We start from the raw sequence: 27,295 nt of genomic DNA on the forward strand, positions 1-27,295 counted from the left end.
GAAATGCTCTCCAGGCTGTTCTTGCGCCCGATGCCGGCCGCAAAGGGGTTGGCAATGATCCCTGGAGATATCTGGGGGGCAGACGAGAGAGGTGAGGGGGGGGGCTCTGGTGGGACACACCAGGCGGAGGGGGTGTCTGGGGGGACACACCAGACCCATGGTGCACCTCCTCTTTAAGAAGCTGCCCTCGCCACAGGGCTTCAGCAGGAAGAGGCACTGAAGGCAAACCTCCAGTCCCTGGCACCCACCTCAATGGCCGCCACAGCCTTGGGGTCAAACCCGTCGCAGACCAGCACCAGAAGGGTGTTCTCCCACAGCGCGCAGGATCTGGACCGCTTCCGTGTGCGTCATGCCCAGCAGGCTCTGGTGGTTCACCTCCAGGATGCGCATGCCCACCCTCAGCCGCCCGTCACGGGCTGCAGCCCCTGTGGAGCTGACCTGCACGAAGCAGAGGAGGGTGAGGAAGGAGCCGGGGGGGGGAGGGAGGCAACCCCCACCCTCAAGGCCCTGGGAGCAGCCAGAGCTGGAGGGGCCCTGAAGGCAGAAATGGCCTCATGGTTTGGGGAGGGGGCAGGCAGGGGGTCCAGCACCTTCTGCTCAAGGCTCCAGAACTCTGCTTTCCACAGCCCCCCCCCCAACAAAAGTCCTCAGAGCAACGCTGGGTGGGAGGGACGTGGTGTGGAGACACGGCTGTGGGCCCTTCCAAACACAGCTGGGACCTCCCTCCCCCACTTGGCACTAGTCAAGCACAGCAAACTTCAGCCAGGGTGGGGGGAGTGCCACCCCGTACCTTAGAGATGAAGATGCCCTCGTCCGTGGGGTCAAAGGGATTCCCCGCGTGGCCCTTGGCACCTCCTCGGATGCTGATGCCCAGTTTCTCCCCTGGCCTCTTTTCAATGCAGATCTCCTGGCAGAGTGAGCAAAAGCAAGTTGGAAGGGGGGGCTGGGCAGCTGGGAAGCAGCCCCCCCTAGCCAGGAAAGAGGGCCTCCTCCTTCCAGTCCTGGCTGCCTCCACCTCAGCTCCAGCAGACGGGCACTGGGGAAGGCTCTTTGGGAAAGCAGGGGGTGGGCAGCGGAGGCCTTCAGGGAGGGGGCAGGAGACCCCATCCTGGGGAAGCCACGGAGGCTGCAGGCCAGAGGGGAGGGAGGCTGTGGTGGGTCAGCCCAGCCACATCCCAGCGGGGCTGAAGATGCCCAATGCTGAAGAAGGCGCCTCTCCAGGGGCACAACAGCAGAGCTGCGCCCCCTACCTGCATGCCCGGGGGCGGAGGGTCTCTCCGGACGACCATCCTCAGCTCCTGCGTGTTGGAGAGCAGCGCAGTCACGGCCTCCTGGTGCGTGGCGTGTCGGAGGCCAATGCCGTTCACCTCCAGGATCCGGTCTCCCACCCGCAGCCCACTGCGAGAGGCCAGGCCACGAGGAATCACCTGCCAAGGCAACGCAGAAGAGGTGGGAAAGAGCCCTGCCTGCGGCCGGGGGGGGGGGGGGGCGCAAGCTGGCAGTGTCCCCAACACCTGCAGCCAGACGGGCACTTGGCCTGGCCGAGAGGCTGAAGATGTCCGCCCCCCCCCCGTCCCCCCAGAGGCACTTCTGTCTGCTGATACACATATCTCTCTCTTCCTTTTGGCCTGACGTGGCTGCTGTCCCTATCCACTTTTCACAGGCAAAATCCTCAATGGTTGCAGAGGTCCATGTACTTTTAAATCACATTCCTGTTGCCCGCGGATTAGTAATACTGCTATAATGGGGATTGATGGAAGGCCAACAAACGTGGACTGTGCAAGCTCTTCTGGTGCTAACAGCCTGCCCACCCCCCACCCCCCAGAAAAACTATTATACAACAGTCTGAGGGCCTGGCCGTCTCTTGGCCACTTCTGAATGCATTCCCTATCAACGCCCATTTCAGGGGAGGCTCTCTCTGCGCCCCTGGGGGGCCTGCAATCCACTTTTGTGTTTCATTTGAGATGGCTGCACTGAGGGGTGTTGGAACCCCTAATGGGCGGGCTGGTTCTTTCCCTGTTCTTCCTTGTTAAAATTTGCTACTAAAAATAATTTAATGAAAACAGGGGGCTCTGAGCAGAGAAAGTGGAGAATCGGGGGGGGGGCTTCCTTGCTCTTTGGGCCTCCAAGGGGGGCTCTGGAGCACACGGAACGGCAAGATTCGCAGAGTAACTCCTAGGCTTCCCAACCACGGTGTTCCCAGGGGAGGGCTCCACACACAGCCCTGCAAGCCTCTACCTTGGAAATGAAGACCCCCGGCTCATGGATCCCAAAGGGGTGGCTGGAGTGGTCGCTGCCGCCCACAATGCTGAGCCCCAGCGGCCCCCCCGCTTTGACCAGGATCACCTCCTGCAGGCAGAAAGCAAGAAAGCCAAGCCAGGGTCAAGAGAGGGCCTCATGGAGGAGGAGATGCCGGGACCCGACTCCAGGCCAGGGGGAGAAAGAGGCTGGAGGGACCCACATCCAAAGGGGAGCTGGCGGAAACCAGGGTGACCAGGGCACTTCCCAGGGTGGGCAGGGGCCAGACTCGGGGGGGGGCTCCCCATGCCAGCAGCTTCCCCCGGGGACAGACAGACAGACAGTGCCCCCCATGCCCTTCACCTACCTCCGTGGGGTACTGGCTCTCCAGGCTCTGGGCGGGGTGGCTCCTGTGGGGCGTCTCCTCAGGTGGGCTCTCCCCGCGGGTGGGGGTTGGTGGTGGCGGAGAGTGTGCCCGCTGTGCCCGCTGCCCCAAGGGCAGGTCTTCCTCGCTGGGCTGGGTGGCGGCGATGGGGGCAGCGGGCACAGCCTCTCTCTCTACCAGCAGCGCAATGGTGGGGGAGGCGGCGGTAAGCAGCGCTACGGCCTGATCATGCCTGGCTTCCGTCATGTCTACCCCATTGATCTAGAACGGCCCCAAACCAGCATCAAAGGGGGAGGCAGGGAGGGCACGCACACAGGGCCCCAATCCCAGGCCTGGGACCAGAGGCAAGGGACCCCAGCCTCGGCAGGCGGAAGGGGGCTGGGAGGGCAAGGCGTCCCCCCCCCCCCCCCGCCAGATCAAGGCAAACAGCAGCTCAGGACAGGGGGCCAAGGAGCACCAGCTCTTTTCCTGCCCTCGTCCCCAAAGAAAGGGGGGCAGAAGAGGTGTGGGGCAAAGTGTACATCACCCAGCAGAGGGCAAAGGAGAGAGAGGGAGGCAGACAGACAGGCAGACGGAAGCCAGCACTGACGAGGCCGTCTCGGGGCTTACCCCCCCATCCTCTCTCATCACGGCTGCTGAGCAGAGATCGGCTGCGCCTCGGGAGGGGGCAGAGAAACAGGCCACAAGGAGGAAGAGGAAGAGGAGCAGCAGGAGAGGGAGGGAGGGAGGGAAAGAGCTTCAGAACAAAATGGCTGGCCCCCCACCTGCCGTGCCCACCCACCCGGAGTTCCAGAAAGGTGACTCCAACATCACCCCCTCCAAAACAGCCCACTCCCCCCATGGCTAGACTCAGCCCCACCCTGAAGGGGCAAGCAGGGGCAAGCAGGGGGGACCCCAGAGCCTCCTGAAGGAACCTTGCCTGGTCCCCAGGCAGCCCCCCAAGAGAGACCACTCACCAAGATGACCCTGTCGCCCACACAGAGGGTCCCGTCCCGATGGGCTGCGCCCCCCTCTGCAATCCGTGAGATGAAGATCCCCTGGGGGGAAAGGAAAGTCAGGGCCCCTCCCTGCAGAGCCCCCTGCCCCTCTGTCGCCAGGCACGGCAAGGGCCCCTCTGTCCCGGGAGCATGAAGTGCCCCCGTCAGCGAGGAGCCAGGAATAAGCGCAGAGGCCGGGATCGGGTGTCGCCGAAGCCCCTGCCAGGCGGCTGCCGGCCAGAGAGAGGCGGTCCCCCTCCCTCCTCCCTCCCTCCCCTTCTCACCGTGTCCCCCGGCCGGTAGGGTGTGGAGCCCTTGCCGCCAGCGATGCTGAAGCCCAGCCCCCGCTCGTTGCGCATGAGGCAGGTGGAGAGGCGCTCCGTCAGGGGGGCTCCCTCAGGCCTCTCTGGGAAGCGCAGGCCCACCCCCCGCCGCTCCCGGGGGCTGTAGTCGTCCTCCGGCCGCAGGGGGGTCACCGTGACGGCGTTCTCCGGCTCCACCATCCGCTCTCGCAGAACCGTCATGGAGACCGTGCTGCCCGAGCCACGCAGAGCCTCCACCGCCACGTGGTGCTCTGCGCACTGCAGAGGCACCCCGTTCACCTGCCGGGGGCGCAAAAGAGGGGGCTGGCTCAGGCAAGCGCCCGGCCAGAGACCGGCTGCAGAGGGCCCCCCGGCCCCCTCCGGAGAGCCCCAAGGGGAGCCTGGCACTGCTTTGGTAGGCAGGCAGGCAGCCCCCTCCCATGGCAGTCTGGCAAGGGCCATCTTCTCCTCCCCCTCTGCAGGGCAACGCAGAAGCAAATGCCCACCTAGAGCTGCGAGGGAGCCTGGGCTGCTGCTGGCAATTCCAGCATGTACTTATTCTGACTGGTGACTCAGGCCCCAGGCAGGCAGGCAGCCACGGGCAGGAGGCCAAGCGTGCTGGAGGGCAAGGGAGACGCCATGGGACCTGGGGGGCAGCTTGGCCTGGAAGGGGCTGAGCAAGGCCTTCTACGCCCAGGACAGGGCCTGCCCAAAAGGGGGTGGCAGGGAGGGAGCAGCTGGCCCTGGGTTTATGCAGATGTCTCCTCCCCAACCCACCTAAGGGGGCTCAACGACTCACCTCCAGCAGCTTGTCCCCCACCCGCACCCCTGCCTGGGCAGCCGGACCCTCCTCAGAGACGCGGGAGATGAAGATGCCCTGCAAAGAGAGGGGAGCAGTCAGGGGGGCCTCCTGGGCAGTGGCAGCTCAGCAGCCTGACTCGGCTCCCCAAGTCAGCCACTCCAGCCAAAACCGCCACTCCTTTCCCTGCCCCACAGCTGCCCCAAACCCCAAGTGGAAAGACTCCCTGTTGCAGCTGCCCGTACCTCGTCGTCTCCCTTGTAGGGGGTGGAGCCTTTGCCCCCCGCAATGCTGATGCCCAGCCCCCCCGTCTGCCGCACAATGCTCAGGGTCAGCTGGAAGCAAAAGGGGGCAATGTTAGGGGAGACACAGCAGCAAAGACATACAGAACAAAGGGGGGGCACCATGGACCAGGGTCTGAGCCCATAATGAGGGGTGAGGAAGCAGCCCCCCCAGCATCTCCTTTGGGTGCCCACAAGACCTGCAATCCACCCCTGGACCAAGTGGCCAATTCACCACCTATGTGAGAGGGGGCTCCCATACGTCTCACCAGATCCCAGGTCCCCTGAAATATCGCCCACTGCCAGCCACTCACCCCCCACCCCCCCCTTGCCTGAAGAGGAGAAATCTGTGTCTGTCTGGCAGCGCAAGGCCAACCGAGACCCTCAGGGGGCCCCTCACCCAGACAGGCCTGAGGTCTCTTGCTTTTCTCCACGCCACCAGCTCTGCTGCGGGGGGGGGGGGTCCCTTGCTCTTGCCAAGGAAAGGCCACAGAGCAAGTGCTCAGGCCCCAGGAGAGCCGGGGGGTAATGCCAAAGCCCTCCGGCTAGCGTGGCAGAGCCTTGTGCAAAGAGGGTTGGGGGAAGCCTCTGGCCACATTCTGGGCAAGCAAGGCGAGCTCCCCCTTGGTACAAACCAGGCGGCCCTTGGACACTTTCCACCCACCCCTCAGACTCCCCACCCCAGCAGGCAAGAGGCGTGAGCAGAGGTCCAGCAGGTCAAAAGCTCACGGAGGGAGCCAAGCAGGGTATGTGCGTGTGCCCCTAAGGCAGGGGGGGCCCAGGGGAGAAAAAGGCCCTGGAGGCGTCTGAGCCCCCCCCCCCCCACTCAAGCAGAGGTGCATGGGGGCCGAGAGGCAGCCTGAGGGGACAGAGCAGCAGCAGCAGCCAGGCATTTGCCAACCCTGCCAGAGCCAAGCTGGGCTGACTAGCAGCCCAAAGTGCTCAGGGGAGATGATGGGGCCCAGTGGCAGCTCTGCCTCCTCTGGCGGGGACTCTGAAGACCCTCTGGAGAGGGAGGAGAGGGAGGCCCTGGCGCAAGGCATCTCCCCACCCCCAGCCCCCTCCTCTCTGGGGAGCTCAGGGGCCCCGGCTGCGCTGAGGCTGCTCTGCCAAGGAGAAGCAGCTGTGGAGTCTCTTTCTGGGCTTGCCAAAGGCCTCTGGCAGGGACACCTCTATCCAAGACGGAGTGTGCCAGACACCAGCACTTTCAAGGAAAGCACCCCCCTGGGAGCACTTGGGCTGGCTCAGGGGGCTGGGAGGGCTGCCCCAGACTCCTGCTGGGGAGAAGAGAGCTCGTCCCAGGCCAAAGCACCAGTCTGCAGCCAAGACAGCCCTCAGCTGCTCCAGGTGCCAGGCTCCACAGCCAGCTGCCTCCTCTCCTCACCTTTCTCCCTCATAGGCATGGACTAAAGCCCCGCATCACCCCCCCCCCAAAGTTCAGGTGTGGGAAGACAAGAGGGGAGGAGAGAAGCTGCCACCACAGTGCAGAGAGGGGCAGCCCCTGCAAGCCCCAGGGAAAGGGGGTGGGGGGAGAGACGTGGGGGGGGGAGGCAGTACAGACCTCTTCCTCCTCAATGCGAGCAGGCTCAATCAGCAGATTATTGGCTTGGTCAAACGACACCCCCTGTTAGGACAGGAACCAGCAGAGAGGCATGCGGATTAGTGGGGGGGAGGGCCGGGTGGACCGCCACCGGGTGGGGGGGGGGACACAGACAGAGGGAGGGAGGGAGAGGCAGAGGGGCAGGCCCCACCCGAGCATCCAGGAGCCCCAGCACCAGAGAGAGAGAGAGAGAGAGAGAGAGAGAGAGAGAGAGAGAGAGAGTGCTGCCCCCCCCAGGCCCCTACCTTGACGGAGGAGGGTGGGGCAGGTGCAGCCCCATCCTGGGCTTGGTCTCCATCCCACCTGGCCTCCTCCTCCTCCTCCTCTTCTTCCTCCTCCTCCACGGGGGCGGCCTCCTTCTCCTGGGGCCCCCCCTCAGCACTCAGCCCCTGCAAAAGGGCCACCACTGCCTCTGGCCGGGGCAGCTGGGCGATCCTGAAGTGCTTCTTGTAGTGGGGGGTGTCTTTGCGGATGAGCCGCTGCTTCCCTGCTGGGAACGGGTGCTCTTCCTCCCCCTCCTCTTCCTCCTCGCTGCGCACCAGTGTGTCTTCTGCAAAGTGCACCGTGGGCTGCAGGGAAAACACCCCCATCGGGGGGGGGGGGGCTCTCAATACAAGCAGGTCAGGCAGCCTCTTCTGCAGGTACCTATTCCCCTCCCCTCCGGAAGAAAAGCCTGTTGGATTGGCCCACAGGGGACCCCCAACCAGGTGCCTCTTGGGGCAGCTGCGAGCTGGACCTGAGCGCCACAGCCCCTCTGCCCCCTCCAGCCCCTGGCCTTCAGGGCTGCCTCCGGCTGGGGGGACTGAGCAGAGCCATCCTGGCTGGCAGCCCCCAGAGCCTCTTTTAAAACCCTCTAGGCTGGTGCTTTCCCTGGCTCCTGTGGGAGAGAGTTCCATAGTTGAACGATGTGCTTCGTGAAGAAGTTCTTCCTTTTATCCGTCCTGAACCTTCCAACTCTGGGCTTCACTGGATGTCCACTAGCTCCAGAGTAGTGAGAGGGAGGAAAACTGCCCTCTCTCCATTTCCCCATTCCAGACCTGTTTTCATAAACGTCTACCATGGCACCTCTGATTTGCCTTTTCATAGGGGAATTGCTTCATCCCCCTGATCCTTGGGGTGCCCCTTTCTGACCTTTGCCATCTCTACAATATCCCTTTGGAGGTGAGCTGACCAGAGCTGTGTCCGCCTGGGTGTGTTGGGGCGGCTGGGAGCCCTCTTGCTCTCTGGGGCGAAGGCCTGGCAGGGCTTCTCACGTGGATGCCAGCTCTCTCTTATTGCAAGGCCTGCCATCTTTGCTGGGCTCTTCTGCACACAAATTTGGGGGTCTGCCAAACAGGCAAGCCTCTCCCTTCTGAAGAGAGCAGGGGAGCCCTCATTAAGCCGTCCTGCCCCTTGCAGGGCTGAGGTGCAGATTTGAAAACAGCACACACCCCATTTCTACTGAGCTCCGCCTGCTCTGAGTGCCCTGGGGGAGCCACAGCGGGAAGGCCCCTGGGGGAGAGGGAGCCCCCCCCCTTCTGCCATTAAACAAACCTGAGGAACAGAGAGAGCCTTAATCTCAAATCCCAGAGATTAGTTTCCTACCATGGGTCAGGCCAAAGGGCCCCCCTCTAGTCCAGCCAGCCAGGTGCCCCCTACGCAGCCCCCCCCCCCGTACCAGCATTCAGAATGAGACAGCCCCAACGGCGGAGGCAGAACAAAGCGGCTTTGCTGAGCCAGTTCACGGAGAAGAGGGTTCTCAATGGCTCCTGGCCAGGATGGCTTGCTCTGCCTCCATGGGCAGAGGCAGCAATGGGCCTGAATGCCTCTGGATGGGAACCACAGGAGGCGAGAACTGCTCTTGCACTCGACTCTGGTTCACTGGCTTCCCATAATGGGCAGCTGGTTGGCCACTGTGAGAGCAGGACAAGATGGGCCCCTGGCCTGGTCCAGCAGGTTATTACTACGGTCTTACTAGCACGACCCTCCAACAATGACAAGCTCCATTGTTCAGGTGTGCACCCTGCGCAGCCTCCCAGTGACACAAGACCCTGCTGCTGCAGGACACAGGAAAGGCCTCTGAAGGACGCAGATCCCACATGGAGCCTCCACATCCTGAAGAAGCCTATCCTGGGGGAAGCCACTGGGCAGGTGAAGTTCTGTCCTTTGAGGAGGGTCTTCAGCCTGGCCCAGTGGGGCTCTCCTTTCACTTTCCCAACCTGCTTTCTGGTGCTGACCAGCCCCTGCACAACCTCTCTGGGGGTCTCCTCATCAGCACCACCAGGTATACTCCATCACCTGCTCTGCCTTGTGCCAACAGATTTTCCTCAGTCAAGTTTCTTTTGAAACTGCAGGTGCAACACCCTTAAATGAAGCCCCCAAGCTCCCCCCCCCTCGATCCTCTTGGGATCCTCTGCTCCAAGGCAGCGCTCAAAGCCCCCTCCCAGGGAGCTGGCCTGGGCTGTGGCCAAGCCTGTTTCAAGCAGCCCAGGGCTAACAGCAGGGGGACCTGGGCAGCCCCAAGCACCAGGCAGCAAGGGTTGCCCTCTGGCCTTACTCCACCACATCCAATGCATCTGGCTTGGATTATTATTTTTTATGTCTTAAATGTGTTTTTATTGCCTAATCCCTTGTTTGCCACTGTGGGTCCTTGAGAGGAATGGGGGTGCCCTACATTAAAACTGGTTTAAATTAAAGTGAGGAGTTTTTATTGCACATAAGTATTCACAAAGGCAGCAAGACACTCCTCCGCGGCCCCTGGGCCAACATGTGAAATAAATCCAGAGTGCAAGGCATTCCGTGGCTCCTTTGACCCCCCCCCCTCCGCCTCTTTCCTCTGGCTATTTGGACACGGCAAAACAGGGTTCACAGAACTGAAGGGTTGGAAGGAACCCCAGGGCTCATCTAATCCAGCCCCTTGCAGTGCAAAACACTCATAAGCAAGAAATATGCCTTGCCACTGAATTCACACAGCAAAAACATTTAATGAGGGTCCTCCATACACAACCAAGTGAAAGAAAAATTCCTCAACGTGGCAGCAACATGCCCAACGAGTGATGATGCCACCCCCTGCCACCCTGCCATCTTCTGTGTAGAACAGAACCCCATCCATTGACCTGGCCTCCCCAGCCCCTAAGAAGCTGAGTCCCTTCATGGTGCCAACAGCCTTCCAGTTCCCCAGGAGGGGTCCTGGATGTGTCCTTCACCAGGCAAGAGGCGGGCAGATCTCCCTCCCCCAGCCCCTTGGCCAAAGGCTGCCCTGTGGGACAAATGGGGCTGCAGGGACCTAGGGAACACCCCTGCCCCCACTTCCTAACATGGCCACCAACACCATGGCATCCTTGGGCAGCCCCCCCCCCCATCCTCTCACAGCCCAGCAGGGTCTCTCTTCTTCCCTTCCTCAGCCGGGCTCAGCTCCCCACTCCCTGCTGCTGCTTCCCAGAACAAGGCAGGGTCCGACTTTGGCCCAAGATGTTGCCACAGAAGAAGCTCCCAGAGGCTCACTGTACCTCATTGTACTCCAGCTCCTCCTCCTCCTCAGGGCCAGCTGGGGCTTCCTCCACAGCCGCCCCGGCCTCCTGCTGTTGCCGCCGCCGCCACCAGCCTTCCTGCTCCTCCTGCTCCTCTTCCTGCCCCTCAGGGGCCCTCACTGCCTCTTCTGGCCTTGAGGCCTCCCGCAGGTGCTTCGCTGCTGCTGCTGCCACCACCGCCTCCTGGCAGCTGGCAGAGATGGTGCTGCTGGAGACCCGTGAGTCTTCACTGCGGTTGGAGGTGGCACTCAGCCTCTTCTCCTGAGGGACAGGATGCGGAACGAGTCAGCGAGGGCACAAGACAGCCGCACTGCCTGGCACCCAGCGCCTGTGCCCCTGTGCAGGGTGGGCCTCCCGCCCCAAAGGCCACAGCTGGGCCAGGCCAGGCCACCCCCCTTGCCCTCCAGCCCTAGATGGGCCTGCAGCAAGTCTGCAGAAGGGGCTCATGTCACCAGCTCCACCACTGCAAACCTCCCTCCGAGGAAGCCTTGTCCAGGCCCACTGCCCGGTCCCGCTCCGTGCCTCCCTCTCCCCCTCCTGCAACATTTTATATGATGGACACTGCCCAGAGCCCACCCCACGCCCCTCACCTCTGAACTGGAAGAATCCCGCTGGGTCTCCCGTTTGGCAGCAGATGCCTCGCTGCGGCGCCCTTCCATCACCTTCTTCATGGACTTCAGCTCACTTGGGTGGGGAGTTGCCCTTCGCTGCAGGCCCTGTGAGCAGGAGCAGGGTTAGAGGCGGGGCAAAACTCCCCCACCACCTACAGGCCCCCAAGCAACTGCAGAGGCCAGGCTCAGCTGCAGCAGCAGCAGCAGCAGCGACAGGGCAAACACAGGACAGAGGTGTCAGCGCTCACTTGCCCTCCTCCCCCATTTCCCAGCTCTGCTCCCAGGAGGAACCACACAAGGCAGGAGCACAAGCCCAGCCAGCCTGACAAGCCAAGAGCAGCCCTGCAGAGCCCCCCCACTCCAGTGGCGTAGTGTGGGGGTGCAGGGGGGGGGCGGCCGCACCGGGCGCAACATCTGGGGGTTAGGGTTAGGGGGCACAAATCCACGGGTTAGGGGGCGCAAATTACTTGCCTTGCCCCGGGTGCTGACAACCCACGCTACACCACTGCCCCACTCCCACTCCGGGCTCCAGAAGGACAGGGCAGGTGATGGGCACCCCCAGCTCCCAACCCCACAGCCACATCTGACAGCCCAATCCAGGCTTGGGGAGGACAGTCCTTCAGCAGGGAAACGGCCCCCATCCCCACCCCCTTACCCTCCTCTCGGCCCCCGGCTCCTCATCCTCATCCAACTTGGGCTCATCCACAAACTGGATCACGCTGACGCGGTTGAGGTTGGTGTCCATCCAGCTGTCATCCAGGCTGTTCTGCAGGTTCTCTGCGGGAGGAGAGCAGAGTCAGGGATCCTGTTGCAGGCGGGACGGCCCCAGCCAGGAGGGTCTCCGCCCAGCCCAGGCAAGCCTGGCCGGGGGGTGGGGCAGGGAGCAGCATTTACCCAGGCTGGGCGACGGCTGCTGCGGGAGGAGGTAGCAGGTGAGCACTTTTCCCCCGGTCTTCTCGTCATCCTCCGCCTGGAACTTGAGCATGGGCTGCGACTGGTTCTCTGCCAGCCAGAGCGCCTTCAGGTTGAGATTGGTCAGGGCAAAGGGCAGGTGCTGCAGCCTGTGCCAGAAGGAGGAAGGGAAGAAGGATGAGGCCCCCTACCCAGAAGGCCCAGGCCCAGCCCTCCAGAGGGCTCACGGGAACCTGGCCCAGCCCCCTCTCTCCCTCTGCGCCTGCTTCCTTCCAAGGGACCCTGCACTGAGCCCACCGTGCAAGATCCAGAAGAGAGTCTGCAAAAGGGAGAGGACCACAAGAGGAGCCAACTCTTGCAAGCTTTTCTAAGCCACCTTTCAAGACAACAGGTTTCCAGCAACATGCAATTTCATTTCGCCTGGCACCTTCATTCTACACCTTTAGGCGCCAGGCAAAAACATTACGTTTTAACCAGGCCTTTGGTTGATTTGATTGACATCCTATGCCCTTTTAAAATGTGAGGGTTTTGCAGGGGGGGGGGTATTGGTTTGTTGTTGTTGTTTTGATTATGTATTTTGTGGTTTTATATTGTGATTTTATTCTGTGAACAGCTCTGAGACCTTTGGTTTTAGGGCGGTATATAAATTCAATAAATGAGTAAAATAAAATAAATTTCTAACTAACGCTACCACCACAAATAGAACAACCACTTTAAAGTAAAGCAGCCACATGAAAATGAAAATGATTTACAGGTGGTACATGACACCAGTCAAGCTTGAAAAAATTTACCATTTGCCCGACAATAAATGTTGGAAATGTAATGAGACTGAAGGTACATTATTTCACCTTTGGTGGACATGCCCAAGGATTAAGAACTTCTGGGAGATAATTTATAATGAAATGAAAAAGGTATTTAAATATACCTTCCTAAAGAAACCAGAGGCCTTTCTCCTGGGCATGGTGGGCCAATTGGTGCCAAAGAAGGATAGAACTTTTTTTATGTATGCTACAACAGTAGCAAGAATACTTATCGCAAAGCACTGGAAGACACAAGATCTACCCACCCGGGAAGAATGGCAGATGAAGCTGATGGACTACATGGAATTGGCGGAAATGACTGGCAGAATCCAAGACCAGGGAGAAGAGTTGGTGGAAGAAGATTGGAAAAAATTCAAAGTATATTTACGGAAATACTGTAAAATTAATGAATTTTAGAAGGATGCTGGAATGAAGCTACATGGTTTTAGCAGAAATGTTATAAAGAACTAAGTAAAAATAGATTGTCAATGGGCCAAAGTGTAAAATTTAAGGTCAGAATGTGTTAAGATATATTATAGAGCAAAAATTGAGAAAGATGGAAAGGATTTGCTGAAATAACTAATTGAACTAGAATACAAAAAAGGGAGGTGTGAGGAGGTCGATGAAACAAGTAAATGAAAGGTAAGAATACGGAAATATTGGATGTGTTTTTAAGTGTTTTTGTTTTTCTTATTGTTTTGCTGTATTGTTTTCTGTTTTTCTTTTTATTTTTGTTGTACTGTAACTTTTTATTGTCTTTCTTTCCCCCCCCTTTTTTGTAACTATTAAACTTCTAATAAATATTTTTTTAAAAAAAATAAAGTAAAGCAGCCACAGTAAAATACGATTCAAGACACAAGGCTAGACTGTTGACTATCCATGCATTTCTTGAGACTCTCAAGGGAGGTTAGTGAGAGGAGACTTAACTTTACAGAAAGAAGCCTTCCTGACTCTGCTTCCAGAAGAACTGATTTTCTATACATTGAAGGATTATATCCAGTACATTTCCACCAGTATTCCTGGCAGATATGTTAGGCTAACCAATCTGTAATACCCCAGAGCCCCTCTTTTTTCCTTAACCCCCCCCCCAAGAGGTGTTGCTACACCGACTACTTTCCAGCCCTCATGTGTGGAGGCTGATCTGAGGGCCAAGTTCCTTTTTACCATTAGCAAACCAGCAATTTCACATTTGAGCTCTTGAGCAATGGCACAGTGAATTGAAAAGGTCTGGCTGGTGAGTTCTTGAAAGGCAAAATAGGACTTCTGGGAGACTGCTCAGCACTTGCCAAGACCAGCAAAAGCAGAATCAGGACAAGAGAAAAACAGCCCTCCGCCACACACACACACACACACACACACATGGGAGAGGAAGAGAGGATCTTCTGCATGGCCATTGACTCTGCTCACACCTCCTCCTTTGCAGCTGCAGAGTCCAGCTAGCATCTGGCCAAGGAGCCCACAGGTGAAGCAAAGCCCAGAGCAGAGGCCCAAAAGAGACACCTGTCTGCACACCTTCAGGGTGCCCCCCCCTGCCAAGAGGGGAGGAGGGACTCTGAGGCTGTGGGACCCGACTTGTGCAGCTGTTTTGCCAGTGAGGCATGCCTGCTTACCGCCTTTCTGGCACCTGGCAAAGTTTTCCATTTGCCCTGGCCTTTGAGTTCTGATAATACTTTATGACTGATCTTTGTATTGTAGGTGAGAGATGGGGTGGAAATTGTGGGTGGAATTCAGTGGGGCTCTGGGACCAGCATTTGTGCAGCACAAGCGCTGCTGCCCCTCTTGCCCCAGCCCCCTGAGCCCACTGGTAGGTGGGACAGAGGAAGAGGAGAGGGCACGCAAGGTTATTCACAAGGGAACAGGCTGAAGGAATGGAAGTTCTGGACTCTTAAAATCTCTTCCCCCCTATAGCAGGAGTGGGGAACATTCCGGGGCGAGGGGAGGCCCCAGACGCTGTGGGTCTCCTGCCCGCCCCCAGGCCTGGCGGCCACAGAGCTTCCTCTCTGTCCCAGCCCAAGGCACTGATGCGCAGCTGAGAGCTCTGAGGCCCAGCACACCCAGCGCACTCGCTCACCTGTTGCCAGCCACGTCCAGCACGTGCAGCTCCACGGTGCCGGCCAGCTCAGGAGGCAGGAACTCCAGGCAGTTGTCCCGCAGGGAGAGCACGTTGAGGCTGCTGCAGCCCCCAATCTCGGGGGGAAGCGCCATCAGCCGGTTCCGGTCCACATTCAGGTTGGTCAGTTTGGTGAGCTTCCCTAGGGCCTTGGGCAGCATCTGAGAAAAAGCCTCCGGAGTCAGAAAGGGGAATCCCAGCTCACATGGCACCCAAGGAACACCAGCTGCCCCTGCAAGGAACACATGGCCACCCACCCCCCAGCCAAGACCCCAGGGAGAAAAGCCAGCTGACCAGGCGAGGGCTGAGCACACTCACCGTCAGCATGTTCTCTGTCAGGATGAGCTCGGACAGGTTTTCACAGTCCCCAATGGCCTCCGTCACCTCCCCCAGCCGGTTCTGGTCCACTTTCAGAATGGAGAGCTGCTTCAGCTGGCCTGGGCAAAGGGCAAGAGCGCCATGGGCCACACTGCACCGGGGAGGGGGGCTACACACCCCAGACAAGGAGGTCCAGGCACAGATCCAAATCCAGCTTCCCACTGGCACATCCCAAACAATTCTGCATACCAACTGGTTATTCAAACATTTGCCAACAGCTAATCACTTCTAACAGCTTTAGCAAAAGTGACGTGGTGTGCCGCTTGCCAAAGAAGGACCTCAGCACCTTTTGCACGAGTTAGAAACCAGGCCCAGCAGTGCCTGGGGAGGGCAGCGTCTCTCCAGCAGATGAGGAGAAAAAGCCCCCCTGAGGAAGCCTCAGAGTACTGAAGGAGGACGCAGGATCACCCAGGCTGGTCTGCCAAAGGGATCTCTCTGCTGACAGTGACTCTTCTGCAAGAGCAGCCCCCCCCCCATTTCTCTTTTAGTCTCCTCTGCACTGTCTCTCCCCCCTCCCCAGTCATTCCATTGGTGGGAGCCAAATCATCAGCTGAGCAACATCACTGGGTGCAATGCAAAGGGAGAACATTGGATGGTCTCAATACTGGATGGTGCCTCCTCCAGGCAGGGCCCAGCACAGTGGGGGGGCTTGCCAACCCCAGGTCCACAGGATCCACCCAATAACCACCTGGCATGTGGCCTCCCGTGCCAGACGTGTAATACTGGGCCTCAAAGACAGGTACCGTATTTTTCTGTGTATAAGACGACCCCTATTTTTTTTTAACCCAAAATTAAGTTGCTTAACTTTTTTGGGGGGGTGGGGGAGGTCACTTCCACCAATCGCTCACCTGCCACTGCCGATCACTTGCCACAGCCACTGCCAATCGCACACCACACCGCAGCTGCCAATTGTCTGCCTGGTCGCACCATCAACAGCCCACCTGCCCACTTGCTGCAGCCGCCAATCACCTGCCCAACTGCCACTGCCAATCTCCTGCTTGCTGCTGCCATTAATTGCACATCCCCCCCCCCTCTGCATTTACTATCCATGTATAAGACAACACCCAATTTTTGCCCACATTTTTTTAAAGCAAAAAGCATCATCTTATACATGGGGAAATACGCTATGTTCCTCCTGCTCCCTCAACTACTGAGAAGTGTAGCCAGAGAAGAGCGACCTTCTGCGCCTGAGCTGCTTTTTGTTTTCTGAGTCAGATTTGTCTGCCCTCTCCCCACAGCAACCCCACCCAAGAGTAGGTAACTCTTCCCAAGTTCCCCAGGAGGCGCCCGCACCCCAATGGGGCCTCCCCCCCCCCCGACTCACCAATCCCATCCGGAATGGACTGCAGCAGGTTCTGCGAGAGCAGCAGGTCTGTCAGGGCCACCAGTCCACTGACCTCGCCCGGCAGCTGCTCCAGCTTGTTCTCAGAAACATCCAGGCACACCAGGCGGCGCAGATTGCCCAGCTCCTGTGAGGGAAGACCGGCAGGGTGGGCGGGCGGAGTCCTGCAAGGACTGATTGATGCCTGCCCCGCGGGGCCCTTCCTCTCCCCCTCCCCAAGGGCCCAGCCAGGCTCCTCCAGCCTGTCGGCTGCCTCCCTCTCTTTTGCTTTGCCTAGCAGAGCCCCGTGAAAACCCTCCTTCCCGCTTCTGTGGTTCTGGCTTCCTTGCCAGGGCAAGACAGGCAGGGAAAGCCTCCTTAAGGCCAGGGGGCCAAGGTGCTGGAGTCACTTGCAGAGCGCCAGGTTCTTTTGTGTGTGGTGCCATCCGCCTGCTGTCCTGGTTCCCTTTTCAGGATTCACCTCAGAACGGAAGTGTTGGCTTGCTTGCTTGCCTGCTTTTCCAAGTGCCTTTTAGGACAGCAAAGACAAACCCCCCCCAACCCAGAACATGGCCCGGCCGGGGGCTTGGTGGGGGCACTCACTGGGGGCAGCGACGACAGCTGGTTCCTGTCCAGCCACAGCTCCCGCAGATTCGGCAGTGCGCCCAGTGTGTCCGGCTGCGGATGAGACAGAGCAAGCGGTCACTCAGGAGGGCGGCTGCTCAGGACGCCCTGCTGCGCCCGCAAAGAGGCTGCCCTCCAACTTGGGGGCCCCTCCCTGAGTTGAGGGAGGGGAGTGTCTGGTGGGAGGAGGCAGCCAGTTCACAAAAAGAAAATGAGATGAGGAGGGAACAGCAGGATGCTTCTACAGGGAAACTCCCATCCCAAGGGCCATGTTCCCGCCTGGGCAACCTTCTGGGGGCCACGTGCCACTAGTGGGTGGGGCCACAGGAAAAAGCCTGCAGAGGCAAAGATGAGACTCTTCCTCCCATACCAGAGGCCCAGCAATGCCAGATCCATCTCTCTCCAGCCAAGCAAGCAAGGAGCCAAGGAAGAGCACATGGAGGGGCATGGCCTGGAAGAGCCCAGAGGACCAGGCGAGAGCAGCCTGGAGGGTAGCATTCAGCCCCCCAGTGGGAGGCTCCAGGAAGGAAGGAGGGGAGACCCAAGTTCCCACACCCCACGGCACTCACCAGCACCTCCAGGTCGTTGCCCCCAAGGTCCAGTTGCTCTAATTTGACCAGGAAGGAGAGGGATCTGCAAGGCAGAGAAGGTGCTCAGTCAGGGGGCTGGGAGTCCTGGGCACCAAGAGGGAGGGCGGCAAAGAATCTACGCCCCCCCCAAAAAAAAACTCCAAGAAGGTGCTGAAAGCTGGAGTGCCGAGCGATCCTCAGGCTGCCCGCTTCCAGAAGTGCTGGTCCTCCACTTAAGGGGGTCACCCACCCCCACTGCCCAGCAGATGCAGGCAAGAAGGCAGACACCCCCAAGACAAACTGGGGGCCAAGCTTGCACACACTCACGCAGGGAGAGACTTGAGCAGGTTCTCGCGCAGCTCCAAGGTCACCAGGTTGGCTAAACTGCAAGAGAAAGAGGGAGGTTGGCAAAGCAGGCGGGAAGAGGCGGCCCCTCCTCTCCCCCCCCCCCCCAGCCAAGAACTCACTTGCCAATGTCACTGGGCAGGCTTTGCAGGGAGACATCGTTCAAAGCCAGGTGGCACAGGCTGCGCAGCTGGGTGAAGCCCTCCGGGAGCCTGGGCAGAAGCAGAAATGACAGGCCTTGGTCACTGCGCCCCGCGCAGCTTGTGCTCCTGCGCCACAGTCCATTCCAGCAAGACGCAAGGAGAGGCCTCCACCTGCCTGCTGCTGGTCCTGGGGAGCCGGCTGGCACAGCCTGGCAGGTGGGAGCTCCGGAAGCAAGAGCGCCCCACCTTGACAGGGGAAAGGGACCAGAAGGACCCTGGGATACTCAGCGACCACAGGATAGAGATCAGCCTTTGTGGCCAAGTTCCACTGCTGCCTCCGTGTCAGGAGAGCCTCCAGCAAGGGCAGCTATGAAATCCTGCTGGATCAGGCCAAAGGGGCCCATCTAATCCAGCATCCTGTTCTCAGAGTGGCTAACCAGATGCCTCAATGGGAAACCAACAGGCAGGATTCCAGCCCAGAGCCCTCTTGCCAGCAGCTGGCATAAAGGCACATTGTGAGCTCCAACTGGGAGGTGGAGCAGAGCTTCTGTGCCCAGCAGCCACTGAGAGCCCTTTCCTCCTCCATGAATTTGTCCAATCCAAACCGGTGGCCTCCTGAGTGAGGGAGTTCCACAGTTTAACTCTGTGCTCTGTGAAGAAGCCCCTTTCCTTTCCTTTATCTGCCCAACATTCAGCTTCACGGGACGCCCACAAGTCCCAGTATTACAAGAGAGGGAGGAAAACTTTAATCTCTCAATTTTCTCCATTCCAAGCTTAACGCTATATATTTTTTCCCATATTTTAAAAAATGTAATTGCGTGTTTAACACAGAAAAAAGCCCACCCATCCCCCATCCCCCAATCATACAACTTTCATACCAACCACGACATACAACTAAATACCAAGTGACTTCCCTTCCACCCTTTTCCTGGTTTCTTTACTTTTCTACTAAATCGCATATTCCAAAGTTTTAATCATCACATTTCTTCCTCTGTTAATTTCTATTCTGCTGGATTTACTCAAGACCTGCTATGTTATTTCCCTGTTTATACCGGCTCTTAAAATATTCAATGAACATTTTTCAATCCTCCTTATATTCTTCACCATCCTTTTCTCTTATCCTACTCATTATACCTGCCAATTCTAAATAGTCAAGCTTTTAACTGCCACTCTTCCTTAGTGGGTACTGTACTCGTTCTCCACCTTTGGACCAGTGAATTTTTTAGCCACAGTGGTGGCATAGAATAATAAATTATTTTGTTTTTTAGGGACTTCTGTTGTGACAGAAGTCCAAGCGTAATTTTATAAACTTCTATCATGTCACCTCTGACTTGCCTTTTCTCTAAACTCAAAGGTCCCAAGTGCTGCAACCTTTCGCCTTTCCTTTCAGCGGAGAGGATTCTTGAACCAGGAAGCCCTCTCCGCAAAAGACAGGACTGGCCCCCCATCCTCCTTTTGATCCAGTTGTCTGCCTGCCTTCAAGGAGCACTTTCTGAATCCCCCCAAGACCCAGCCAGACCAACAGAGCCTTGGACCGGGAAGGGCACCAGAGCCCCCACCCCACCTTCCCACTCCCACCATACCTAGACAAGGGGTTTCCACTGAAGTCCGCGATCTCCAGGGATTTGCAGAATTTGATGCTTTCAGGAATTTCTGGAATGTCTGCAGCAAGCGGGGCACAGAAGGGGCACAGTAATGAGGCTTCACCCACAAAGGTGCCACTCCTCAAGGGATTCAGAGCAGCAAAGCCATTCCCTCCCCACTGACAGGTCTTCGAAGAGCCTCCCCGAGAAGACCTGGGTTCAAATCCCCACTCAACTCAATGAGTTACTCCAAGGGCGTGTGCTGTGAGGATCCAGATGGGCCAGCCTTCCACTCCGCGAGGGGCACAGGACCCGCTTTGCCTGCAGAAGGGCCCCCTCCCCCCTCCCCAGCATCTACCCACCATTGCGGGAGATGTCCAGCTCCACAAGCTGCATGAAGTTGGCCACCTCGGGGGGAAGGCGCTGAATCTCATTGTCGCTCAGGCCAAGCTTGCGCAGGTTCAGGAGTCGGAAGAAAGGCTGCGGGGGGAGAAAAAGGAGAGAAGTTAGCCACTCGTGCAGAGGCCACCGCTCTGCCAGAAAGGGCAAGCCCACCTCAGTGCCTGCCTCTGGGGCAAGCCTGGCAGACAAGCTTCCCTCCAGACCAGATCTGGGGTCGTGGACACAGGACATTGGGGAAGGCACAGGTGTGCCTTGGCTACGGGGAGTAAGGATGGCAGCAGCCCAAAAGAGAACCGCCTCCCCCCCCCCCCACCGCCGGCCAAGTGGCTTCTCAGGGTGAACCTGAAGGGAAGGAGGCAGCAGGAGGAGGAGCCTGAGGAAGAGGAGGTCTCTGCATCATTTCCCATGAGAGGGACACCAGGCAGGCAGCTCCCAGGGGAAACTCTCCTCTTGGGCAGCCCTGGATGGAAAGAGCCCCCACAACCCTTGGGGAAAGACGTGGGTTTGCCAAACACAATTTCAAGGCCCGTCCCAAAGAGCATCACCTCACTTTCCCCCAGCTGGAAACAGTGCACACCTCTTTCTTTTCTTTTTTACAATTTAGTCCTAAAAGAATTCTGATGCACCATTTTTAAAAACCTGCCACCTTTGCCTGGGGCTGAAATCCCAGTGGGGGGGGGGGCACACAGAGCAGGGCTTCCAGGAAGCACATTAACGCGCAGGTGGGATTGATCACATAGCGGGAGGAAGCCGTCTGCCACAGAAGGGCGCTCAAGGTCCAAACAGACCATTTTGAACTGGGCCGCCCAGGAGAACAGCTGGAAGGATGTCAGCAAAGAAGCCGTAAAGTCAGGGCCTCATGTGGCCCCTGCAGCCCAGCCCAGTTTAACATTACTGATAATAATAAAAGTTTGAACAAAGCTCACATAATGCTTGATTGTAAGGAAACTCCTAAGCATTTTACTAAAATATAAAATAAAACATCAAGATTGTGGATTAGAAATAGTATAAAATATTGAAAAGATGATTAAAATCAACGGTACCTAAAATGAAATAAAGCCAGAGAGATGTCTTGCCGAAAACAGAGGGAGGACAAGAAAGCCCCGAGCAGCAGAGGGAAGAACCCCAGCCACTCTTGGCTCTAGGAGGATCAGGAGGCTGGGAGTCACGCTGGGGAAACTGAGCAACAGAAGCCAAATCCCCACACAAGATGCAGAAGCCGCACACTCCAGGCCACAATGTGGAAATGCTCCCCAGGTCCCTGTTTCCATGAAAGTGCAAACCAGGTTGTCCGTGGGATATTTGAAGCCATAAAGTGTGGTTTGCGAGATCCCTCCAAACTAGGATTGATCCAGTTAAGGCATCCTGGCAAACTGTAACTGGAGGAAACCAGAAAGTCTCCTATTAAGGAGAGAAGGAGCACCTGAGCCATTTCTGATCCTCCAAATCACATCCTGCCAGGTCTGAGTGTCAGTTCACTGGGAGCAGACATTAACAGCCTCGCTGAACAAGCATGTGGTGATTTTCATCAAAAAGAGTATTTTAGTGTGAAGTGGAGGATTAAGTTGCTTTTATTTGTGTTTTAAACTGTTACTCAGTAGGAATCTTTACTGGCTCATTTTCAGCCTTGCATTTAAGCACTAGCCTGGCAACCACAGCAGGCCAGGAATTGCATGCAAGGACCAGGAGGGGGACAGGCCATAAAAATGCCACCGAAAAGGGGGCCAGACTCAGCCCCCTGGCACTGCTTGGGGGCCAAGGAAAGGGAGAAAAATAACTCAGAAGGGGCGCAGGACAGGCATGGGCGGTTAGACCTGCCCTATCTGCCCTCAGTAGGGTGGTGCTGTCGCCTAAACCACTCATCATCATCCTTCATGCGCCAGTAGCGGTGTAGTCATGCTGGCCACATGACCCAGAAAGCTGTCTGTGGACAAACGCCAGCTCTCTCAGCCTGAAAAGCGAGATGAGCGCAGCAACCCACAGTCATCTTTGACTGGACTTTACCTTTACTTTTTACCTGCACTAGCATGCTGCAGGCTAAGGCTGGCCCTATCTCCCTGCCCTTCTCAGGCCAGTAACATGTGTGGGCTTATTTGCAAGCCTGCTTTATGAAGAGAGATGTGGCTTTGGATACCGCCAGTGGACACTGCAGAGGCAGGAGCGGAAATGGAAGAGGTAAGGCCGATTACCTTTTCCACCAGAGAGGGAGGGGGGTAAAGTTGTCTTACTGCCCTGAAAGGATGAAGCTAAGGACAGATCGTGAAGCTGAGGCTCCAGTACTTTGGCCACCTCATGAGAAGAGAAGACTTCCTGGAGAAGACCCTGATGCTGGGAAAGATGGAGGGCACAAGGAGAAGGGGGCGACAGAGGACAAGATGGTTGGATAGTGTTCTCGAGGTTACCAGCATGAGTTTGACCAAACTGCGGGAGGTAGTGGAGGACAGAGGTGCCTGGCGTGCTCTGGTCCAGGGGGTCACGAAGAGTCGGACACGACTAAACGACTAAACAACAACAACAACAACAACAAAGTATCAGCCAGAACTGCAGTCAAGTCTGCAGAGGAGACCAAACCACTGGGGGTGATGGAGAGGCCACCAGGCTGGCCAGGAAACCAACCCCTTTGAGAGGGTCTCTCTGACGCAGGCAAAGGAGCCACAATTCTGCCCTTATGCTTTCCGGCCGTACTGGCTCCCAAATAAACTGGCAATTTAAAAGTCATAATAAAAGTAAATAAAATAAAATAAATAAATAACAAACATCCCAAAACAAGTACAGTACATCGCCAGATTTCAGAACTGCCACCTCCAGCCTTTAAAAAACATTCTAACAGGGCAGGCCTTCCTTGGCCCAAGTAACCTGGATGGTCAGCCTGGACAACTCAGCTGGTTACAACGTGGTGCTGATAATGCCAGGTTCAATCCCCATATGGGACAGTTGAATATTCCTGCATTAAAGGGGGTTGGATTAGATGATCCTCAGGACCCCTTCCAATGCTACAATTCTGTAATTCTAACCTTCTTTGAAAAGAAGTCCCACAGCAAGGGCACCCGAAGAGAACCTGCCCACCAGCTGCAGGAGAAACTGCCCTGCAGCCTCACTAGGTGCCCTCCTTGTGGCAGCACACATTGGAGGGGGGGGGTTGCTCCTATAAAGTACCTGGGCCCAGGCAGTTTGCAGCCTTGGAAGGCCGAATGCAGCCGGGGACCAGCAGCTCCTTGCATCCCCTCAAGCCAGTGAGCAGGTAGGCTGCTGCACTCTGACCTGCCTGCAGTCCCCAAACACTCCTCAAAGGCAGCCCCACCTAGAGCCCCTTCAAGTAAGGCACCAGGCAGCTCTGCGGCTGCGGAAAGGGCAGTGGAGAAAGGGGTCCCTGGTCATGGAAGGCATCCCAACATCAGGATGCGGAGCCTGACAAAACGTGTGCATCCAAGCTGTCAATGAACATCTTGTCAGGGGGAGCCAGAGCATCCCCCCTCAGCATCCCCATCTCAGCCTTTTCCAGGAGGAGCTTCAGTCTCTGGGCCTGCACCCACCGCACGGCTGGCAGACTCCCTGGCCGTCACACAGCAGGGTGGAGTGGCACATCCCGGGGCAATTCTTGTTGGGGCGGAGCGACTGTCCCCAGAGACACCTTCTGGAACCTGCTGGGCAGGTAGGAGTGGAACCACTGCAAATCCAGGCTCAGCCACAGAAAGAGCCAGAATATCAGTGAGCGGAAAGTGGCTCTCCCTTTCTCTCGTGATACTAGAACAGGGGTCAGCAAAATTTTTCAGCAGGGGGCTGGTCCATTGTCCCTCAGACCTTGTGGGGGGGCCAGACTATATGGGGGGGAATGAACGAATTCCTATGCTCCACAAATAACCCAGAGATGCATTTTAAATAAAAGGACACATTCTACCGGACCATCCGCAGGCCGGATTTAGAAGGCAATTGGGCCAGATCTTAGCTTGCCTACCCATGTACTAGAACTCTAAGGGGTCGTCCAAGGAAGCACCTGGCTGGTCACTGCAAGAAAAACCTGCGGTCTGATCCACAACCCGTCTATCTTTATTGCTAGCCAAGCAGTATGCAAATAAATAGACACCATGACGCAAGGAAGTGACTTCTACCAAAAAAGTTGCCTGAAGGCAGATTAATGTGGATCCAGATATTCTGCCTCATGCCAGGTAGATCTGAGCAGGCTGTGGAAAGTAAGCTGCTCACCTTCCCTGTGACCATGTCTGAAGTTACCCCGCCCAATGCACCCAGCTGCTTCCAAGCGGGCTGCCTGGCACTTGCAAAGGACGCGTTCAAGATCAACCCAAGCGCAAGGAGACTCCAGACAACAGCGACCACCTTGCTGCTCTTCCTCCTTCAGCTGGGCTGCTCTGGAATGGTCCTGCCTCTGCCCTGACCGTCCCCTCTGCCCCTTGGAGCCCCTCTCCTCTCTGCCTGTCCTGCTTGCCCAGGGGCAGACCAGAGCCCAGGGCTCACTCCAGGGCTGCTTTCCCTCCTTCCCTCTAGCAAACAGCCTCCTCCTACAGCCGGCTCCCTGGTGGCAGACTCCACCCAGCTGTCCCTCACTGAACCAGAATTTCACCTTCTTAAGAAAGGCAAAAGGCAGCCTGCGCTCTGCAACAGGCGGAGAAGGGAACCTGTTTTCTGTCCCACAGACAACAAAAAGCATATCATCTGCCTCCCATTAATAATAATAATAATAATAATTCATCTTTTATACCCCGCCCATCTGGCTGGGTTTCTCCAGCCACACTGGGTGGCTTCCAACAAAGATTAAAAATACATCAAAATGTCACACATTAAAAACTTTCCTGAACAGGACTGCCTTCAGCTGTTTTCTAAATGTGAGGTAGTTGTTTATTTCCTTGACATCTGGTGGGAGGGTGTTCCACAGGGTGGGCGCCACGACCGAGAAAGCCCTCCGCCTGGTTCCCTCTAACCTCACTTCTCGCAGTGAGGGAATCTCCAAAAGGCCCTCAGAGCTGGACCTCCGTGTCCAGGCTGAACAATCGGGGTGGAGATGCTCCTTCGGAAGACTGGTCTAAAAGGAGAGAATTGGCAGCCCAGAAGATTTGTACCAGTCAAACCAGATTAAGGTGTCCCTGAACATCCAGAGGTCCAAAATCCAGACTGGCACCAGGCACGTTTTGCAACTGGCATGTGTCCAATTGCGACCATGTGGGGATCTCTGGGCGCCAGGCTGGTGACCAACATCATCTGGCTGCCCCTACAGCTTTCTTAAGTAGGTAAGCAGAAGGGCCTCACTGTCACATTTATATCCCACCTTTGTCTCAAGGTAGTACATAGTTCACCCCCTCCTCAGTTCATCCCTGCCATGACCCTGGGAGGGAGGTTCAGATGCTGCGACAGACTCCAAGGTCACCTGGTGAGATTCATGACTGGGTGGGGCTTGAACCCTGATCTCCCAGGTCCTGGCCCAACACACTAACCACTACAGCACACTGGCTTCCTAGAGTACTTCTGCTATGGGGTAGCTTGCCCCCCCCCCCCGGCACAGAGTGTGGAGCACCTTAAGATTTAAAAGCCAGGGTCACTGTTTCAGGGCTGCCTGCTGCCCACAGTCACCTGGCATGGGGGGCAGCTACATCCCATGAGCTGAGAGCCACCCGCAGGGGCTTCCCCCCAGAACGGTGTGTCAGCGCTGCCTTCCTGCTCTGAGTAAAAAAAGCCACAAGTTCCTCTAGGCAAGGCGGCAGCTCAGTACCACCAGCGCCCCCAGCACTGCCCCTGGCGCCTTCGGCAAAGGATGTCAAGGGAAACCAGTGCAGCCTTGAATGGGGTCAGGTGCCCATCTCCTCCCAAGATCACAACCTCCCACCATGCCTGGCACCTCACACGGACTCGCAGGGCTCTTTCCAGGGGCAAGGAACTTTCCAGGGGCATGGAGAGGCTGCCCCAAGCACCGCCCTGCTTCCAGCCGAGGCCCCATCCAGTTGGGCCAAAGGAAAGCTGGCAAGCAGAGCCTGAGTGCCACCGTTCCCCCCCCCCAATCTCCTGCAGAACCTGGACTGCCGTTGGCCCTGCTCTCCCCACTCCCCCCACCCTGCCCAGCGGCCCCTCCACTGAGCCACGGGCAACTGGTGCAGCAAGTGCACCCCCAGGGAAGACGCCCAGCAAAGGGAGGAGGGGCAGGAGGATCAGGCAGTGAAGTGCCAGAGGGGCAGGTGAGGCTGCAGGGTAGAAAGTGCCAGGTGGCATGTGGCGGGGGAGGGGGGCTCAGCATGAAAGCTTCAGGAAGGGTCTTCTGAATGGGTTGGTTTCTGGGGTGGGGACAAATTCAATGCACCCCACACAAACACAGATGCTGGAGGCCAGGTCCCTTGCCCTCTTGACTTCGAACCTCAGAGGGACTGAACATGGACCAAGGCTTTCCTAGGGCAAAATCTGGAGAAAATCCTCTTCCCAGGAGAAGCCCCAAGCACTGCCTGGAGCACCCGGCCCACGGCTTGCAGCAGAACAAAGCTCCCCCCACCCGGGTCCTCCGCTCTGAATGGCAGCACCATCGCCCAGGCCAGGGAGGCCCAGGCAATACCTGCTCCCCCAACACAATTTTGAGGCCGCCACCCCGGCAGCCACTCAACCACATCATCAGAGGGTTGGAAATGAAAAGGAAGAATGGCTGGAGGATAAAAGGATCAGAGCCAGGAGGCAGCTTCTCAGCAGCAGCAGCAGCAGCAGCAGCAGACAAAGCCCCCGGCAGGAGGAGGTGGCTGTGAATGGCTAGCCAGGATTAGCAGTGAGCACCCGAGGCACCACCACCCTCACGCTGCCCCCCCCCCCAGGACACCCTGTGCCCCTCCCCCTGCTTCCCAAGATGGCAGCTCCCAGAGAGCCAGCCCCTCTCCCCTATGCTCAGTGATGAGGGGTATTCAAGCATCACAATAGCCATCCCCGCCCCTCGGTCCCCAAGTGCAGTAGACGCCCCCCCCCCCGCGGGTCAAGAATAAGAGTGGCTTTGTCTGTCCGCTCAGGACTGCCTGCTCCTCCCCCACGCCCCATGTCGGGGCCTGGGAAGCACTGTGCAGGGCCTCACCCAGCTCCTGGAGGAAGCGGGGCAGGAGGGGTCTTGCAGGGGGCAACAGGGTCCCTGAGCAAGGCCCCTCCTGCTCTGCTCAAGGAAAACTTCCCCAGACCAAACATCTCCCCCCCCCCCAAGGCAGGGGCGGCTGTGCCAGGAGAGGGAGCCAAGCTGACTTCCAGCACCAGGCAGGGCAGAGCAATTCTTGCAAGGGGGAGAGGGCTTGCAATCAGAGTGTCAGCTCAGAGAGAGGGGCATTCCCAGCGCAGGGAATGGCTCTCACAGAGCAGGGCTGCCTCCTCCTGCCTTAGCTCTGAGAACAATGGGGGGGGGGCAACATGAAGCTCTCCTGGCCTTGGTGGCCTCCAGC

The 27,295-nt window shown here is 57.7% G+C and overlaps 1 protein-coding gene across 1 annotated transcript in view; it reads right to left on the bottom strand.

Annotated features, from left to right (window-relative positions):
* The window catches only part of SCRIB (scribble planar cell polarity protein), a 47,034-nt gene that overhangs the window by 17,223 nt on the left and 2,516 nt on the right, over nucleotides 1–27,295 (bottom strand). Inside the window, 26 exon segments of the mRNA XM_077933602.1 lie at nucleotides 8–71; nucleotides 249–305; nucleotides 307–438; nucleotides 791–907; nucleotides 1,251–1,427; nucleotides 2,239–2,349; nucleotides 2,606–2,884; nucleotides 3,580–3,660; nucleotides 3,885–4,202; nucleotides 4,702–4,779; nucleotides 4,947–5,036; nucleotides 6,544–6,606; nucleotides 6,828–7,151; nucleotides 10,071–10,352; nucleotides 10,682–10,807; nucleotides 11,358–11,479; nucleotides 11,597–11,763; nucleotides 14,486–14,685; nucleotides 14,843–14,961; nucleotides 16,227–16,371; nucleotides 16,827–16,901; nucleotides 17,417–17,480; nucleotides 17,744–17,800; nucleotides 17,884–17,973; nucleotides 19,488–19,566; nucleotides 19,850–19,967. Coding sequence (XP_077789728.1) covers nucleotides 8–71; nucleotides 249–305; nucleotides 307–438; nucleotides 791–907; nucleotides 1,251–1,427; nucleotides 2,239–2,349; nucleotides 2,606–2,884; nucleotides 3,580–3,660; nucleotides 3,885–4,202; nucleotides 4,702–4,779; nucleotides 4,947–5,036; nucleotides 6,544–6,606; nucleotides 6,828–7,151; nucleotides 10,071–10,352; nucleotides 10,682–10,807; nucleotides 11,358–11,479; nucleotides 11,597–11,763; nucleotides 14,486–14,685; nucleotides 14,843–14,961; nucleotides 16,227–16,371; nucleotides 16,827–16,901; nucleotides 17,417–17,480; nucleotides 17,744–17,800; nucleotides 17,884–17,973; nucleotides 19,488–19,566; nucleotides 19,850–19,967 — 3,535 coding nt within the window.

Source organism: Podarcis muralis, chromosome 8 (genome assembly GCF_964188315.1).
Source record: "Podarcis muralis chromosome 8, rPodMur119.hap1.1, whole genome shotgun sequence".
NCBI lineage: Eukaryota > Metazoa > Chordata > Lepidosauria > Squamata > Lacertidae > Podarcis > Podarcis muralis.